The 16904-nt window shown below is 44.9% G+C and overlaps 1 protein-coding gene across 1 annotated transcript in view; it reads right to left on the bottom strand.

Moving 5' to 3' along the window:
- The window catches only part of NUDT21 (nudix hydrolase 21), a 299370-nt gene that overhangs the window by 52548 nt on the left and 229918 nt on the right, over nt 1–16904 (bottom strand). Inside the window, exon 5 of the mRNA XM_033941291.1 lies at nt 16554–16629. Within this exon, the coding sequence (XP_033797182.1) occupies nt 16554–16629 (76 nt within the window). The remainder of the gene's footprint in view (nt 1–16553; nt 16630–16904) is intronic.

Here is a 16904-nt window from a genome sequence, read left to right as displayed (position 1 = left end):
TTTTTTTACGTTAACTAATACACGAACGAAGAAAAACAACAAATGAAACACAGCGACCGAGCGAAAACACCCAGCCGCGGTGTCAGAAGGGAAAAGCTAAAGAGCACAATTTCCACAGGGCTTCTGGCTCCGCGGAAAAAACTGAACTGAGGACCACGAGGTGGGGATGCGCCCTCTAGTGGGCAAGAAGGCATGCACATGCGTGGTGCAGTGTAGCAAACTTGAAACTTCAATCAAGTTTGCTTGAAAAGCTGTCCACGCTGGGGCTCCGTAGATGACGTCACCCACATGTGAGAATATCATGCCTGCTTGTCCTGGGATAAAAGTTTGTACAGTCCTGTAGCCCAGTCATGAGTGGAAAAAGGACACGAAACGCTAAAGAACGGGAGACGAGAGCTTTGAGGCCTGATTCCAAGATGGCGGTGGCAGACTTGGGTTCCGCACTTCCCCTCTCAGAGGGTCATATTGAAGCGTTGTCCGCTTCGGTGGTGCACGCCTTGGACGCTCGGTTTGAGCAGCTGTTGGGCCACCTCACGCATCTAGAGACCTTTCTAACGGAAACAACCCGGCGCACCGACGAGCTGGAGACACGGGTAGCGTTGGTCGAAGATGCACACACCGCGTCAGCGGCGGATCTTGTCTCCCTCAAAGAACAGCTGCAGTGACAAGCCGACAAGCTTGAAGACCTTGAGAACCGTTCGAGACGGGACAACCTGCGCCTGATCGGCTTACCTGAAACGGTCCCTGACTCACAGCTAGTACCTCTGTTGGAATCTTGGCTACAGACTGAGCTACCGCTACCGGCGGGCATGGGGCCTTTGAAGCTCGATTGGGCGCATCTGCTTGGCAGGCGTACTGAAGATCACACTCATGTCCGAGTCACCATCCTGAAGGTCCATAATTCTTCCCACAAGCCGGAATTGATGGGGACTTACAAACAAAAGTGCAACACGCTGAGCTATGAGGGAGCTCCTGTTCGCCTTTTTCAGGATTACTCTCCTGCACTACAAGAACAGCAGCAGTGTATCTCCAGAGTTTGTTCAGCGGTCTTTGACCGCAAACAGCGATTCATGCTACTTTACCCGGCAAACTTGCAGATTTGGATGGCCACCGGGTAGAAGAGCTATGCTACAGCTGAGGCGGCACAGGCCTACTTGGACGCATTGCCTGGGGAGTCGGGCCCTTCCTTGGTGGCCTCCTGAATTGGCTGGACCTGTGGTTGGTAACAGATGCTCTCTCGTGATCCTTCCCATGGTGCTTGGTCGCTAGCCCTCTTGTTGGTGGCCTATTGCCTTGCGCTCTCTGGAACTTGAGCTTGGGATCCCTTGCAGTTTCTTTCTTATCCTATGTTGTGGGGGTTTTCGTGGACCTGGGGGATTGCCTGCATCGGGGTGGGCAGTTCGTGGTTTGGCTGGATACTCGGAGCTCCTGATGTTGCTCTTACAAAGACATTATGTCCAGCCTGAGCCTGGTATTTTTCTTTTCATGGATTGTACGTTTAGGGTTATAGTGTGAGAGAGAGTGCCTGTTTGCGTGAGCATGTTATTTTGTGATTTGGGGGAGGGGTATGTTTGTCGGTGGAAGGGGAGATGATTGTACTATTGGACACCTGGTGGATTTGGTAGCCCTTTTTGGATATTCAGTGGTTTGGAGTTCCTCCTTCCTCTCTCCCCCTGCCGATGGACAGACATGGAGCTGACTGTGCATGAGTATGTGGAATGCTTGGTTTGGATGGATTTTGTCATCCTGGACCGGGGGGTGGTTTCCTTGGGTGGGGGGCTGGGGGCCCTGCCCTCATCATTAGTGACTCCGTCACTTCATCTCCCTAGGCGGGATGGGGCGAGAATTGGTATTGGAGAGTAAGAAGGAGGGTTGGGTGGGCGGTGGGGAGGGAGTGGGTTGGGTTTTGGGGAGCAGGTGGGTTTAGTGTGGGGGGTAGAACTGTCATCCTTCAGTCATTTTTGGGTGTTGTTTGCTGGGTTTTTCTACCTCTTTCTTGTCAGTCACCGCACTGCGAATGTTTCGGTACTTGTGGCCTTGGGGGAGGCTGGGTTCCTGGGATTCTCCTACATACTTTTCTTTGTTCTGTGCCTTTTCTTATTGGTCTTATAGGTGAGTACCCCTTTTAGGCTCACCTCTTGGAATGTGGGAAACATCTCTTTGCCAATCAAGCGTGCCAAAATTTTGACTGCTTTACAACGGTACCGTTCTGTCATAGTTAGTTTGCAGGAAACTCGTCTGACTGATGCTGAACATCTTAAGTTGCATAGATCTTGGGTGGGGGAAGTTTATTTTACGTCCTTGTCGGAGCGCCATGGGGGCATCGCGGTGTTACTTTGTAAATCTTCACCGATTGCCATTCAGGTCTTAGATGAGTCCTTGGATGGCCAATATCTCCTTCTACGCCTTACCTTGGGGGACAGGAGCTACCTGTTGTTGGTCGTCTATGACCCAAATTCTTCTGAATCCTTCTTTTTACAATAGTTGGTTCGCTTGCATTTGCGTTATTCCCAGGATCCTTTCCTCTTGGCTGGAGATTTCAACCTGGTCTGTGACCCGGAGTATGATAAGTCTGGACCCGTTGCTACTCCGTTACGTGCTAAAGGACATCTTCTTGCGGATTTTTGTGATACTATGTCTGTGGTGGATCCGTGGCATCTCCTCCACCCGGAGGTTAGGGACTTTACTCATCTATCACGGGTTCATAACACCTGGTCTAGGATTGACTATATTTTTGTGTCCCCAGGTTTATTTTCCTCAGTTGTGCAGACGGAGATTGGTCCTCTTAATATTTCTGATCACGCCCCGATCTGGCTTGATATTCATTTGGATACAGCGTATCTTCGCTCTTCTTATTGGCGCTTCCCTTTTTATCTTGAGAGTGATGTTGAGTTCCAGCGTTTTCTACGGACACAGTGGGAGGCCTATGTGACTGACAATGCTCAACCTCAGGACGATCCTGTCTTGTTCTGGGAGGCTGCCAAATCGGTGATTCGGGGGTCACTTGATCTCTTTTCTTTGTGCTTGAAACAAACATATCCACCAAGGCATTCTTACATTGGAATGGGCTTTACGGGCCGCTAAAAGGCCTTTTTCTTCTGCTCCTTCGGAGTCGACCAGGGAGCGGTTTTTGTCTACTCAGGGAGCTCTTAATTCTTTGCTTCATTCTCATTATCAGCGGTGGGTTGCTTATTATAATCATCGCTTCCAAAGGTTTGGCAGTAAACTGGGACGTGTGCTGGCACGCCGGGTTGACGCCAAGACTTATAGGCCACCGATTTTTGTGCTTAGGACCCCGGAGGGGGGCAGGGTATCTTGTACCTCTGAGGTGTCTGGGATTCTACTTGATTTTTTTGAACAATTGTATGCTGCCCTGGATGATGCCTCTCTGGAGCTTTTGGAGGATTATCTTCACTCATCGGGGCTGCCACGCCTCTTGGCAGAGGTGGTGACAGCTCTTGACTGTCCATTCCAAGCGAGTGAATTGCAGTCAGCCATTAAGACAAACTATTTAGTGGAGCTCGGACAAAGGAGCACTGTGAAAAATTGCAAAGGGACTTGGACAAATTGGGGGAATAGGCAGAGAGATGGCAGATGAAGTTCAATGTTGAGAAATGTAAAGTATTGCATGTGGGAATCAGAAACCCGAGGCACAGCTATACGATGGGAGGAATGTTATTGAATGAGAGTACCCAAGAAAGGGACTTGGGGGTAATGGTGGACATGACAATGAAGCCGACGGCACAGTGCGCAGCAGCCGCCAAGAGAGCGAATAAAATGCTGGGGATAATCAAGAAGGGTATTACAACAAGAACGAAAGAAGTTATCCTGCCGCTGTACCGGGCAAAGGTGCGTCCGCATCTTGAGTACTGCGTCCAGTATTGGTCACCATACCTTAAGAAGGATATGGTGTTACTCGAGAGAGTTCAGAGGAGAGCGACACGACTGATTAAGGGGATGGAAAGCCTTTCATACGCTGAGAGATTGGAGAAACTGGGTCTCTTTTCCCTGGAGAGGAGAAGACTTAGAGGGGATATGATAGAGACTTACAAAATCATGAAGGGCATAGAGAGAGTAGAGAGGGACAGATTCTTCAAACTTTCAGAACATAAAAAAACAAGAGGGCATTCGGAAAAGTTGAAAGGGGACAGATTCAAAACGAATGCTAGGAAGTTCTTCTTTACCCAACGTGTGGTGGACACCTGGAATGCGCTTCCAGAGGACGTTATAGGGCAGCGAACGGTACTGGGGTTTAAGAAAGGATTGGACAATTTCCTGCTGGAAAAGGGGATAGAGGGGTATAGATAAAAGATTACTGCACAGGTCCTGGACCTGATGGGCCGCCGCGTGAGCGGACTGCTGGGCGCGATGGACCTCAGGTCTGACCCAGCGGAGGCATTTCTTATGTTCTTATGTACGCTCCGGAAAGGCCCCGGGACCGGATGGCTATTCTGGTGAGTTCTATAAACTTCTCTCCCCTCAGCTTTGTGGTCCTCTGTTGGCATACTTTAACACTGCTGTAGCCCGTGGATCCTTTCCCCGCTATGCTAACGAGGTGCTTATTACCTTGTTGTTAAAACCGGGTAAGAGAGCGGATGATCTGGGATCCTATCACCCGATATCTCTCATAAACATTGATCTTAAGCTTTTTTCCCCATATGCTAGCTGACCGCCTGGCCCCTACCCTACCTACTGTGATTCATGATGACCAATGTGATTCATGATGACCAAGACAATCCATCATCCTCTCCAGATTAGATTATTGCAATTCCATTTACCTAAGCTTAACAAAGAAAAGCCTCCATAGACTCCAACTAATCCAGAACACCGCGGCTAAGCTTATCTTCTCAAAAAGTAAATTTGACCATGTCTCACCGCTCCTGTCCAAGCTCCACTGGATTCCTGTTATCTCCAGGGTCCACTTTAAATGCGCCTGCCTAACCTTCAAGATCCTCCACGGCATCCTTCCTCCTCTCATTCCTCTATCCTGGAATTCTTCAAATCCAATTTCCACTAGATCCACACGAAAACTAAAATTATCCTACCCCTCCTTAAAAGGCATCTCCCTCGTTGGTAAACTTGGGTCCTCCCTCCCCTTCAGAATCGCTCAGCTCTGGAATAGTCTCTCTTCCCCTCTCCGCAACTTGAGCTCCCTTCCACTATTCCGTAAGCATCTGAAGACCTGGCTCTTCTCCAAAATGTAACCCCGTCCCCTCCCTGGTACTCTTACACCTAACTCTCTTCTGATTACTTTATAATTCCACTGGAGTTCCGTTCATACCCAAACCATGTAAACCGTGTCGAGCTCCACTTGTGGAGATGATGCGGTATATAAACCCAAGATTTAGTTTAGTTTAGTTTAGTTTTGTTCGTGGCTGCCAGTCGGTTTGCAATGTACGGAAAGTCCTTTTTGCACTTGCCCATTGTCAACATCACCAGATCCCTGCTTTATTTGTTAGTTTAGATGCTTCCAAGGCTTTGATAGTGTGCACTGGTCCTTTTTGTTTAGAACCCTAGAGTTTATTGGACTTCGGGGAGTTTTCCTTCAAGCTATTCGTTCCTTATATTCTAATCCTCGGGCATCTTTGTTGTTCAATGGTACCCATACGGACTCTTTTCCTATCTTTAGAGGCATCAGACAGGGCTGCCCTCTTTCTCCTTTATTCTTTCTTCTTTCTCTTGTACCCTTACTTTGTACATTATGTCTTTTCGAGGATGTTCGAGGTCTCCGTATAGCGGGGATTCACTTGAAGACTTTGGCTTTCACTGATCTGTTTCTCATTTTTACTCAGCCTGAGGTTTCTTTACCACCTGCGTTGGATCTCCTCGCCAAGTATGGATTTTACTCCGGCCTTTCGCTCAATTTGGATAAGTCGGTTGCCCTCCCCTCTAGCAATGTGGTTCAGTTGACGTGGAGGGGTCCCTTTCCCCTCCAGTGGGCGGAGCCTGCGGTGAAGCACCTGGGGGGGGGGGGGGGTCCACATTCCGCTTGACCTCTCCCGTCTCTATTCTTTAAATGTAGAGCCTTTGTTTCTAGTGCTTGTCACTCGTTTGCAGTTAAGGCAGGGACTTCCGCTGTTGCTTTGGGGTAGAGTGCCTATATAACATGCTTATTGTACCCAGTTGGTTGTACGTCTTCCAGGTCTTACCGCTCTATTTGACATCTAAGGATGAGCAGCAGTTGAAGCGTTTGGTTCAGAAATTCCTTTGGGTGGGTAAGCGAGCTCGTTTGCCTTATTGGCTGGAGGATTCCCCTTGGTATAAAGGGGGTTTGGGCCTGCTGAATCTTCGCCATTTGACGGTGGGTTGTGGTGTGCATCATATTAATGATTTGTTTCGGGGTACTGCCCATTTTACTAATACTGCTTTGGAACTCTCTTGTTTACCTAAGACACACTTTAGTGCTTATCTCCACTCTGTATCCTCGGCTCAGCCTGAGCCCCTTCCTCTTACGGTTCTCCATTACCCTTTGCGAAAGGCATGGCAATGGGTTTGTAAATTTCATTCTCTTAATTCTGCTATTTCTCCTTTCTTGCCGTTACGCTTTAATAGGAATTTCCTGCCTGGGGTGGATGGGGCCAGTTTTGCCCGTTGGGAAGCGGGGGGATTCATTATCTGTTTCAGGTGGTGGAAGATGATGGAAGTTCAAATCTTTTGAATCATTATGTTTAGAATTCAATCTCCCTCGAACGGATGGCTTTGCTTACATGCAACTTCATCATTATATAGCCTCTCTGTCTCCCTGTCATCTGACGGCTTCTTGTAAGGAGCTACTATCCACGGCTTTCACCATAGGATCCCATTATTCTGTTCCTCTTAAATTCCATCATAGACACTTGAAGGATGAGCCCCCCTGCTTGATTATGTCCATTTGCGGGACGTTTGGGCCCGTGATCTTTCTGTAGATTTGCCTGATGATGTATTTTGTGCTGTATGCAAATTGCCTGCTTTTCGCAAATATACTACTTTTTGGGAGCAACATTATAAATTGAACATAACATAAGAACTGCCATCACCGGATCAGACCCTGGGTCCATCAAGTCCGGTTATCCGCTCACGGAGAGGCCCAGCCAGGTGCGACCTGGTGAAAACTTAGTCACCGGTAGCCCTCTATTTGCCTTCTGAGGATATGTGCATCTAACTTGCCCTTAAATCCTAGAATGGTTTTATGTTTGTATATATCTCCCAAGAGGGCCCACCTATTGGGGTTCTGGGCATCTGCTGTTTTTCCCCGCTGCGATGCCCCAGATGCTGGACTGGGCCATATGTTCTGGACCTGCCCAGCTATTCAGTCCTTTTGGAAGGCTATTTTTCGCTTTGCTGAAAGTATATGGACAGTTGTTATTCACCATTCCCCTTGTTTCTTTTTGGTGTTCCCCTTCATTTTTCCCCTAGGAAACCAGGGACTGCTGCCTTTCTCCGGTGGACTGTGGTGATAGCCCTCAAGTGCATCTTGCTCAAGTGGCTGGAGGTGGAGAGTCCTGACTACTCACTCTGGCGTTGTCGCCTTATCACCCTTCTGATGTGGGAACGTCGCGATATCCAGGACTTCTCTTCCCTTCCTGGCAGTACATTTCAACGAACCTGGGAGCCTTTTTGGAAAACTATGACTCTGGTAGCACGTAGACGCCTTCTGAACTGTTGATCTGTTGTGTGGACTTCTTTCTGTACCTGATGTTTACATTACTTGTAATTAAGTTATGGCTTGATTCTTTATAAATGGGCTTGAAGAATGACTGGGGATTGGGGTGGGTTGGGGGTGGTGGGAGGAGTTGTATACTATATTCACTCTACGTTCACCATGCTGTTTGGTGGTTTCTTGTTGTTTGTAGTGAGGTGGTATGGGTGGGGGGGCATCATAGTGTAGTGTTTTGAACTGACAAAACTATGAGCTTGATTTTTGTATTTTTCTGTGTTTTGTACTATTTCTTCTTGAGCTCAATAAAAACAGTTTTGACATAAATAGGAAATGGAAATAAGACAATTTTTTGGACTAAACCCTCTTTTCCTCAGGTCATACAGTACTGTACTGAAGAAAGATTTGGCCTCTGAAAGCTAATTGAAAAATGGATTAGTCCAATAAAATGGTATTTTCTTATTTCTCATTATTTGTTTTATTTTTATTTGTTAATTTGTAAAGTGGTGATTGTTATGTATCAGTTTTTTCAAATTTACATCTACTGTCTTTATATTTTTGCACAGTATTAGAGGACATGTGTTACTGTTTTTGTGGTGTTGCATTGTATGCAGAGTCTGGTTTCTTGGCGGTTCAGTTTAACTTTTGTCTACATATTTCTATTTTTAGTTCGTGATTATTCCATATTGGGCGAGAGTGTATCTCTGTTCTGTATGTATGAAAAGAACATAGTTTTCAGTTGGCATTGACTGCTGGATCACTTGACTGTGCAGGATCTGGCTTGTTTAGTTTTACAATGTATGTGTTGGTGTTCTAGTGCTCACTGCAGTGTTTAAAATGCTGCCTTTTCCTAGGTACACTCTTGCTGTGTGATATGTGGATTGTTACTAAAAATCATATTTTTCATATAGATTGGGGGGGGGGGTTCAAAAAATGATGGGCCTGGGTGTCACATATGCTAGGTACACCACTGGTGTTCCTTGAGCTATGCAAAGTTACCAGTGGCTAGGCTAAGGGATTATTTCCATCAAATCTTATACTGCGCTGAAGGAAAAATTATGTTCTTACCTGTTAATTTTCTTTCCTTTAGACGCAGCAGATGATTCCAGAGACCAATGGGATAGCACACATCTACCAGCAGGCGGAGATAGAGAAACTGATTAACAGGTGGTCCTATTGGCTGGCACTCCTCCTGTATCTTCAGTATAGCTCCTTGCCCAAGCATCCGTAACCATCAATAGGCATAGCATGTAAAAAAACTTCTTTCCCATAACAAATCTTAAATAATACAGAATACAACCATCAATAATAACAAACTTCGAAAGTTGCAAAAGAAAAAACCGACAGACATTATCCAGAAACATTGGGGCTCTGGATTCATCTGCTGCGTCTAAAGGAAAGAAAATTAACAGGTAAAAACATAATTTTTCCTTCCTTAGCAACAGCAGCATATGAATCCAGAGACCAATGGAATGTAGCAAAGCAATCCTCAATCTGGGTGGGAAGCAAACGTCACCTCCACAACAACTGAAGCACTAAACGCATCCACCGCATGCGCCCCCACATCCAACTGTTAATGCTGAGATAAAACACTCTCGGAAGACCAAGTAGCCATGAGACAAAACTCCTCCAAGGAAAAAACCTCTGGACTGAGTCCAAGAAGTAGCCATCGCTCTGGCAGAATGGTCATGAAGTTCTGTCGCCAACCGCCTCCCTGCCATCAAGCAAGCGTAAATAATGTCCTCCTGGACCCATCGAGCGATGGAAGCTTTGGATGCTGCCATACGTTTTGAGGCGTCCCTTGAAGAATACAAAAAGGTGATCTAAATAACTAAAAGTCGTTAGAAACCTAGCTTGTGGAGAACGCTACGCTCTTTCAAAAAAAAAAAATGCAGTGAATAAAAGCACATTTCCCCATTTCTCCTCCCAGGAAAAAGAAAGGAAAAGTGAGAGGGTCATAAAAGAAAGGATGACACCTCCTTAGAAAGAAATCGTGGCACCATCCAAACTAATACCCCAGAATATGTAAATCAGAAATAGGAATCCCCACCGAACAAGGCCTGCAATTCAGAAAATCGCCGAGCTGAAGCCCTGGCCACAAGAAACCCCGTGTTCAATGGCACAGCCCTTTAGAGTCTCAGAAGACAAGGATGAAATTAAGTCTTCGGTAAACTGTGAAGAAGTACCTTAAGACTTTACTCCGGACAGGGCTTTCTAAGAGGTGTATAAATATACCTTAAGAGGTGTATAAATATACCTTACTCCGTTTAGGAACGGAACCACATGAAGCTGAGAAGTAAGCGAAGAGCAATATACCTAGTCCTTATATCACGCTAGGAATGGCACTTGAAGCTGAAGGGAATTTAACGTTAAACCCTTGGCAATACACTTGTGCCAAAAAAGAACTCTGGAAGGGTGCAAATGTTGAGAAGTACCCAAGAAAGGAAAAACCTCCAAAAGGAAGCAGAAGCCACAGGTGAAGACGTCTGTATTGCCTGGATATGAGAAAAACAACCTGCTTCGCATAACCCTTACACGTCAGCCATGACTTTTCAAAAGCTAGGTCGTAATACCAAAGTAGTACGAATATCCATGTTGATTGGACCCTAGGTGAGCAAATCTGGAGATACCAGGAAACTCAACAGTCTGTCGAAAGACTCATCAGATCCGCATAGTAAGGATGGCACAGCCAATCCAGAGATTCTACAAATACTATGTCCTGAAAGCAAGCTTGAGATGGCAAATCCAAGCCATCATCAGCCAGGGAAAAATACTGAAAAAAGAGAAACCAGAGGCTAGAGAGAAGCCACGCTGCTACTCCCTCTGACTCTCACTCCCTGTGCCTGCCGAAAAAGCTAGGAAGCTTAGAATTTTGAGACGAGGCCATGAGGTCTAATTCCAGGAGATCTCACTTCCATAAAAAGAGCTGGAACGCCTGAGCCAAAATTCTCAATATCCAGGATGTAGAAGATTTCACCATTACTAGCATTTACACTTTCTAGAGCATACACAGCACTGTACACTGTAACATACAATAAATGGGCCATGCTCAGATTTCGCGGAGAGAAAGTCTATCCAAACTCTTTTCCTGACCCATAAAATGATCTGCCAACAGAAGAGGAAGATGAGGGTCCACCCATTGAAGTAGAACCACAACTTTACCCGCAACTGAGTACATCACCTACTGCCCAGGCTGTAGAGAAATACCCCCATCATAATACTGACTGAAAAGTCCTTCAGCGTCATTCCGGAAGAATGGTCTGAAGCTCCAGTAAGGTAGCCTGACCATGCTCCAGAGTAAAAGAATGAACAAGCACCGAGTCACCTCTTAAGACCAGACTCCTGTAGTTGAGGATGGAAAGCACCGTGCCCCCCAACCCGACAGCCCGGGATGTTTGGTGACCATGAGCTACTCCAGCAAAGACCGAGGCATGCCCTTGAAAAGAAAAATCTTGCTGAGCCACCAAATCATAAAGAGCAATGCTTGAGGAGCCTACCAAATAATTGTAGCCCTGAGATACCGGGAACCACCAGAACAAAAGCGACTGCTGTAGCGTTATAATGGGAAAGCAAGCCAAAGTTCCCAGTGGAGTCAGCAGCATGGATCCTAGAACCTGTACAGAATCCCATACTCTTGGTCATGGTGACCGAAGAAGAATGCAAACCCGAGACTGTGACCCATCGCCCTAGTCTCTGGGAAGAAACACATTTCTCTCCTATATGAATAAAAACATCGCCCCGATATACCTATAAATAGTACAGGAGAAAAGAGCGCTGTGCAAATTCGAAGATTCACGTCCACAGAACTGAGGAAAAGAAATCACCCTTTTCGTGTCAGTCAAATGGCCGACTGGAAGACGTCCGAATCAAGTAGTCAGTCAAGAAGAATGTAGGTGAATCGCCTGGTAGTGCCAAAACGGTACCACTGCCCACATTTTCTAAAATGTTCATGAAGCCTTGGGTAGGCGAAATGGCATGTGCCAAAAGAGAGGCAAGCAAACCTAGTGCCAATTCGGAGTCCATAGTGAAAATGTAAATATTCTCCCAGTTTTTCTGCAGAAATGTGTAACCCTGAGAAACTAATTCAGCAGAATGGGATCCAGCCTGCCCAATGCCCCCGTCTTGGGCACCATGCAGTAAGTAGAATAACATCCCTTAGTTCCTGAAGAACTACAAGAACTGCCCTGAGGACCAGTAACATTTAAAAGGGATACACAAAACATAGAGACTCCAAGAACGAACCGGAAACCTGAGGAGGATGTAAAGTTGTAAGCATCCTGAAAAATGTCCACAGCCCCCTGATCTGACATTATTGCATCTTCTCCCTCATGAGAAAGCCTGAAGAGTCATTGGAAGAAGTCAAGATCCCCTCAGAATGAAGTGCAGAAGGTCAGGGAACGGCAGGCTGAGAACTGTAGGATCTGTAAGAAGAAAGAAATTCTCCTAGGAAAAATCAAGTTTCATAATGTATAGAGTAGTATACTGTAACCATGCAACTCCATACGAAATACGTATGTCCTTTAAAGTGAATATGTACTAGACGCAATCAACATGCTGTATCTACTGCCCCGTGGAAAACAACAGCATCCTAACAGGTATCAGACAAAGCTCACATCGCTAATGAGAGCTTCAGGGATGAGGCTAACAGCCACATAGTGCATGCTCCTCCACGGGTTTGATAGAATAGGTAACTGGCTCCTGGTTAGAAGGAGCTGTCTGGTTGGAGGGTCTGTCTAGCATGGGCCATGAGAAAATAGCGACAGGAGAAACCAGCGTGATAAGCATGGAAATCTGAAGTCCAGGCCCCCTCAGAAATAGAGAAAGAGAGTCCTGGCCACAGGAAGATGCGAAGTGCCATTATACCCATAGAGACAGCCTGAACTTGGAAACTGTTAGTACTACCTTTAGGCATATATATCCTATGCCACTACTAGACACATGCAGCGCAGCACAGAGGCCCAAATAAGAAGGACATTTACCAACAGACAAAGGCTCAATCTGCAAGGACTCCAAGAGAGACAATGAGATACTTGTGTGAAAACAGGGCATTATCTTACTGCTATCTTACTGCTGACTTGCCGTATGTCGACCCAGTCCAGAGACAAACCGAGATTGGGTGACCTAGCACAGGTCAGAATCTCTCTGGTAATTCCCTTGAGTGTTAACCCGAGAGTCCGATTAAACTAACAGCTTCCTTCAAGTAAATACAGTAGGAACAGAGACATAAATATATAAATCTGCCCAAGCTTGTCCCAAAGCTGGTGAAACACATACAACTTGTCTGAACCGGAAAGGAGAGAAGCCGCAGCATACCCTGACCAAAGTCAGCTGGAAATAAACTACCGGAACACTGCAGCTCTCCTGCCATCACTGGAGACCCAAGCGCGTGCCTGATTCTCACAGACATGTGGCCGCTGCATTAACGCCCCTAGAAACATAGTCAGATTCAAGCCGCGCAAAATTTACCCTGCCGCGGCCTGCATAAAAAGAAAATCAGACTCAGGGAATAACCAGAAGAACGATGCAGTGCTTCCCACAGCGCCGGAAAAAACATGTCCCATCTCATGCGCGCTGCTATAAACCGGCACCTGCACAATCAGCTGCACATGGCCGTGACAAACACAAAGAGCCTCAGAATAAACAGGACTACTACTGCTGCACTGAAACCCAACAAGGAGAACAAGTGCGAGCATGAAATTGCACCGCTACTGCCGCGCTGTAACCAACAAGGAAACCAAGCACGTGCATGCAAAGGGCGGGAAAGTCCCAGCTCCCTCAACGGATTTCTAGTCATAGAAGCTTAGCCTCAATAAAATATCCATTCGTTAAACGTACGTTGACCGAACCCACAGTACTAAGACTCCCAAACAGAACCTGAAGTTCAAACAACAGCCTATTGTTAGGCCGGTTGAAGCCAGTAAGAGCTGGTTGTACAGCACTAAAAGGGCAGAATGTAGCAACTGTAGTCTCCCTTTTTTTTTTTTAACAGAGAAGGGAAAGAAGAAAAAATGGAGACCCAGTCAGACCCTCTATCATTGGAGGGAGGGTGAGGCAGAGACCTGGGGAGGCCCAGGTGTAACCCCTAAAGCCGGCACCGTTCAGCTGGACACCCCTGTCTCACTGAAGAGAAACCTCAACAGGAGAAAATGATTTTCCAGTCACAGCCAGAATTCAGGAGCTAGTTGAATAACGACCATTTCCTGCTGGGAGATAGAGCATACTGAAAATACAGGAGGAGTGCCAGCCAATAGGACCACCTGTTAATCAGTTTCTCTATCTCCGCCTGCTGGTAGATGTGTGCTATCCCATTGGTCTCTGGATTCATCTGCTGCTGTTGCTAAGGAATATTAATTTTTTGGGGGCGGGGAGTGAGACTTTGCTAAGGGTTGTAACTGTTTAGTGGGTAGGAATGAGGACACCGTGACAATGTTTTTTAACATTTGTGTTTATTGATTTCAATAAAAAGATTTGAACATGAAAATCTATAAAGACCTGCTTAGTCTTATTAGTATAACAGGTAGGTAGGTTAGTTAACATTGTGGACCTCAAACATCTTGGCAGTTAAAAAAGTGGAGCACTTGACAAAAATCATAAGCAGGTATTGTTTAAAAGTACCATCTTAGAAATCTAGATCAGATGAATTCTAGGTACAAGGAAGATGAAACGATAACTCTTGCTCCCAATTCAAGCAAGAATACTATTTAAATTCTACTGTCGTATTATTTAAATCCATAAATGGTGACGGCCCAGCCTACTTGAACAACCACCTAATCCAAACTACCACAACCAGACACAGGAGAACCCAGACACCATTCACATACCCTCCAATCAGAGATATCAAATGGAAAAAAACTGTATGATGGCCTTCTAGCCACATAGGCAGCAAAACTAGACCACCAACTCTCCAATCTACTAATCGCGACCCCAGACTACAAAACTTTCAGAAAAGAAATAAAAACCCTGCTATTCAAGAAATCCATGAAGACTAACTAACGCCGTATGAAACATTTCAATCCTCTGAAGCAACCCGCTCTACTCTGTTAACACTTTTGGACATGTCCAGAAATCCTGTTCTGTAATCTGCCTTGAACCACAAGGTAATGGCGGAATAAAAATCACTAATGTAATATAATGTAGAACAGTTAATAGACAAGGTGAAAGATGCTACTAGAAGAGGAAAAAATATTTTAAAAAATATCGAAAAACTAATAAAATCAAGGAAAAAATTGTTTTTGATTTCTTGTGAAACAAAAGAAAAAAATACTTTTCAACCAATGTACTTCCAAAAGGAGCAGATTCCATAATGTAAGCACAACAGATGAAAAAGCCCTATCATAGGACAATTTTCTTTTATCCTAATGGAAGAAAGGCCAACAACTATTCTTTGGAACAATGTAAAAGCCTGGTGGACACATACAATTCTTTCTATTATGATTTGGCATGCCTTTCTTATTTTCGCTTTATCTTTTGAATAAAGACAGTACATCAAAGCTAGACATATACCATAATTCAATTAATGAAACAGATTGTTGATAATACAGCACATTAAAAGCCAAGGTCAGTATAAATAAAATGTATTCCCTCACAGGCAAGCAATGCAGGATGCAGAGTGCACTTTCCTTTATAGCCCTCTTAGCACCTGTGCTGCTATATTCTGAATGACTAGAGCAGGGGTGTCAAACTCAGTCACATTAAGGGGCTGAAATCCAAAACACAGGCTAAGTTGTGGGTCATACCCTGCCCATCTCCACCCCAGACACCGCCCCATAATAGTACTAATTGTAACAACATTTTTTCCATTCATTTTTCATATATACACACACAATAAAAACTTATTAGCAACATATAATGGTTAACCACAAAATTAAACTATACAAAGCACACTGTATACTTCTCAATATTCATTCCTACCAGAACACAGACAACCCCTTTACAAATACAGGACCAAAAACTAAAAGTACTAATATATACAAGCAAAATCCTAAGATTCAAGACTTTGCATGCAGCACAACCCCAGAGAAATAGAAACAAATGCATTTCTTCCTGAACAGTGCAAAATATAGACAGCAAATGTAAATTCTCAAAATTGACACAATTCAATCATTTTCCCTACTTTTGTTATTTCCCTCCCTCCATACGGTGCCTCCCTCTGGCGGGTGTCTTACCTTCTGGCCAGCTCCCACCTGGCCATTTTATGTGGCTCGCGGTGCGATGGTTTCATTGCTGCCTCCAGTGTTATCTTCTGGACGGCTCCCTCTTCCTCACTGCCGCAGTGTGCACAAAGCCACGGGTGGTGGCTCCTCGCACCTCATCCGGAAGCATTCCCTCTGACGTGACGTCAGAGAGAAGGCTTCTGGTTCAGGCATACGATATGTATAGGAGCCAACACCTGCGGCTTTGTGTACACTGCGGCATTAAGGAGGAGGGAGCCAACCAGACGATAACACCAACGGCAGCAATGAAAACACCACATCACATCGCGGGTTGCATAAAACGGCCAGGCGGGCCTTGAATTTGACACCTGTGGACTAGAACCTTGGCCAACCAAATTTAAAAACTGATATTGCAACTAAGTATATATACTTGGATATATTCCTCTTCAGCTCTGTAATCCCAATATGAATTTCTCATAAAATCTCTCTAAATCCTATTCATCGATGGGTTTTACCTTTGGAGTTTGTATTACAATTTGCATGCACTTACAGATAAATAAGGCTTAAGTGTGCCCATGGGAAAAATGGAATGCTCACTCAATTCGGTGCAATAAACTCAGTCTTGGAATTTTTTTTAATTGAATCTGCTGCAGATTGAAATCATTTGTTTTAAATCAAATCCCACCTCAGCAAAGCCAATTCTGTTAAATATCATTCAATAGATCAATGTCTCCAAAATGTATTTTTTTAAAGCTATTACTTACCTTTCTCTTGAAGCTGTACCAAGAAGAGCTTTTTGTGTTCTTTGGGCTTAGTAATGTGAGCAGGAATATAGGGATACTGCAAAATAAAATATATATATTGTTGTTTATTTTTATTCTTCTAAACCAACCAAAGTTGGAAAGATTTATTTGAAAAAGTTAAAGAACTTCTGTGTAATAACTAACATCAAATATTCAATAGAACAAAATGAAATGAAATGTGGGAAAAAGTAGTAAACAATATAAAAATGAGCAAAAAAAAACCCCAACCAAGAGTTATAGAGAAATAAACTATCCCCCAAAAATGGCCATTGCATTTCTACTAGAAAAAGGGAATCCAGTTACATACAGCTA

Source organism: Geotrypetes seraphini, chromosome 4, assembly GCF_902459505.1.
Source record: "Geotrypetes seraphini chromosome 4, aGeoSer1.1, whole genome shotgun sequence".
Taxonomy (NCBI): domain Eukaryota; kingdom Metazoa; phylum Chordata; class Amphibia; order Gymnophiona; family Dermophiidae; genus Geotrypetes; species Geotrypetes seraphini.
This window is presented reverse-complemented; position numbering and strand designations above follow the sequence as displayed.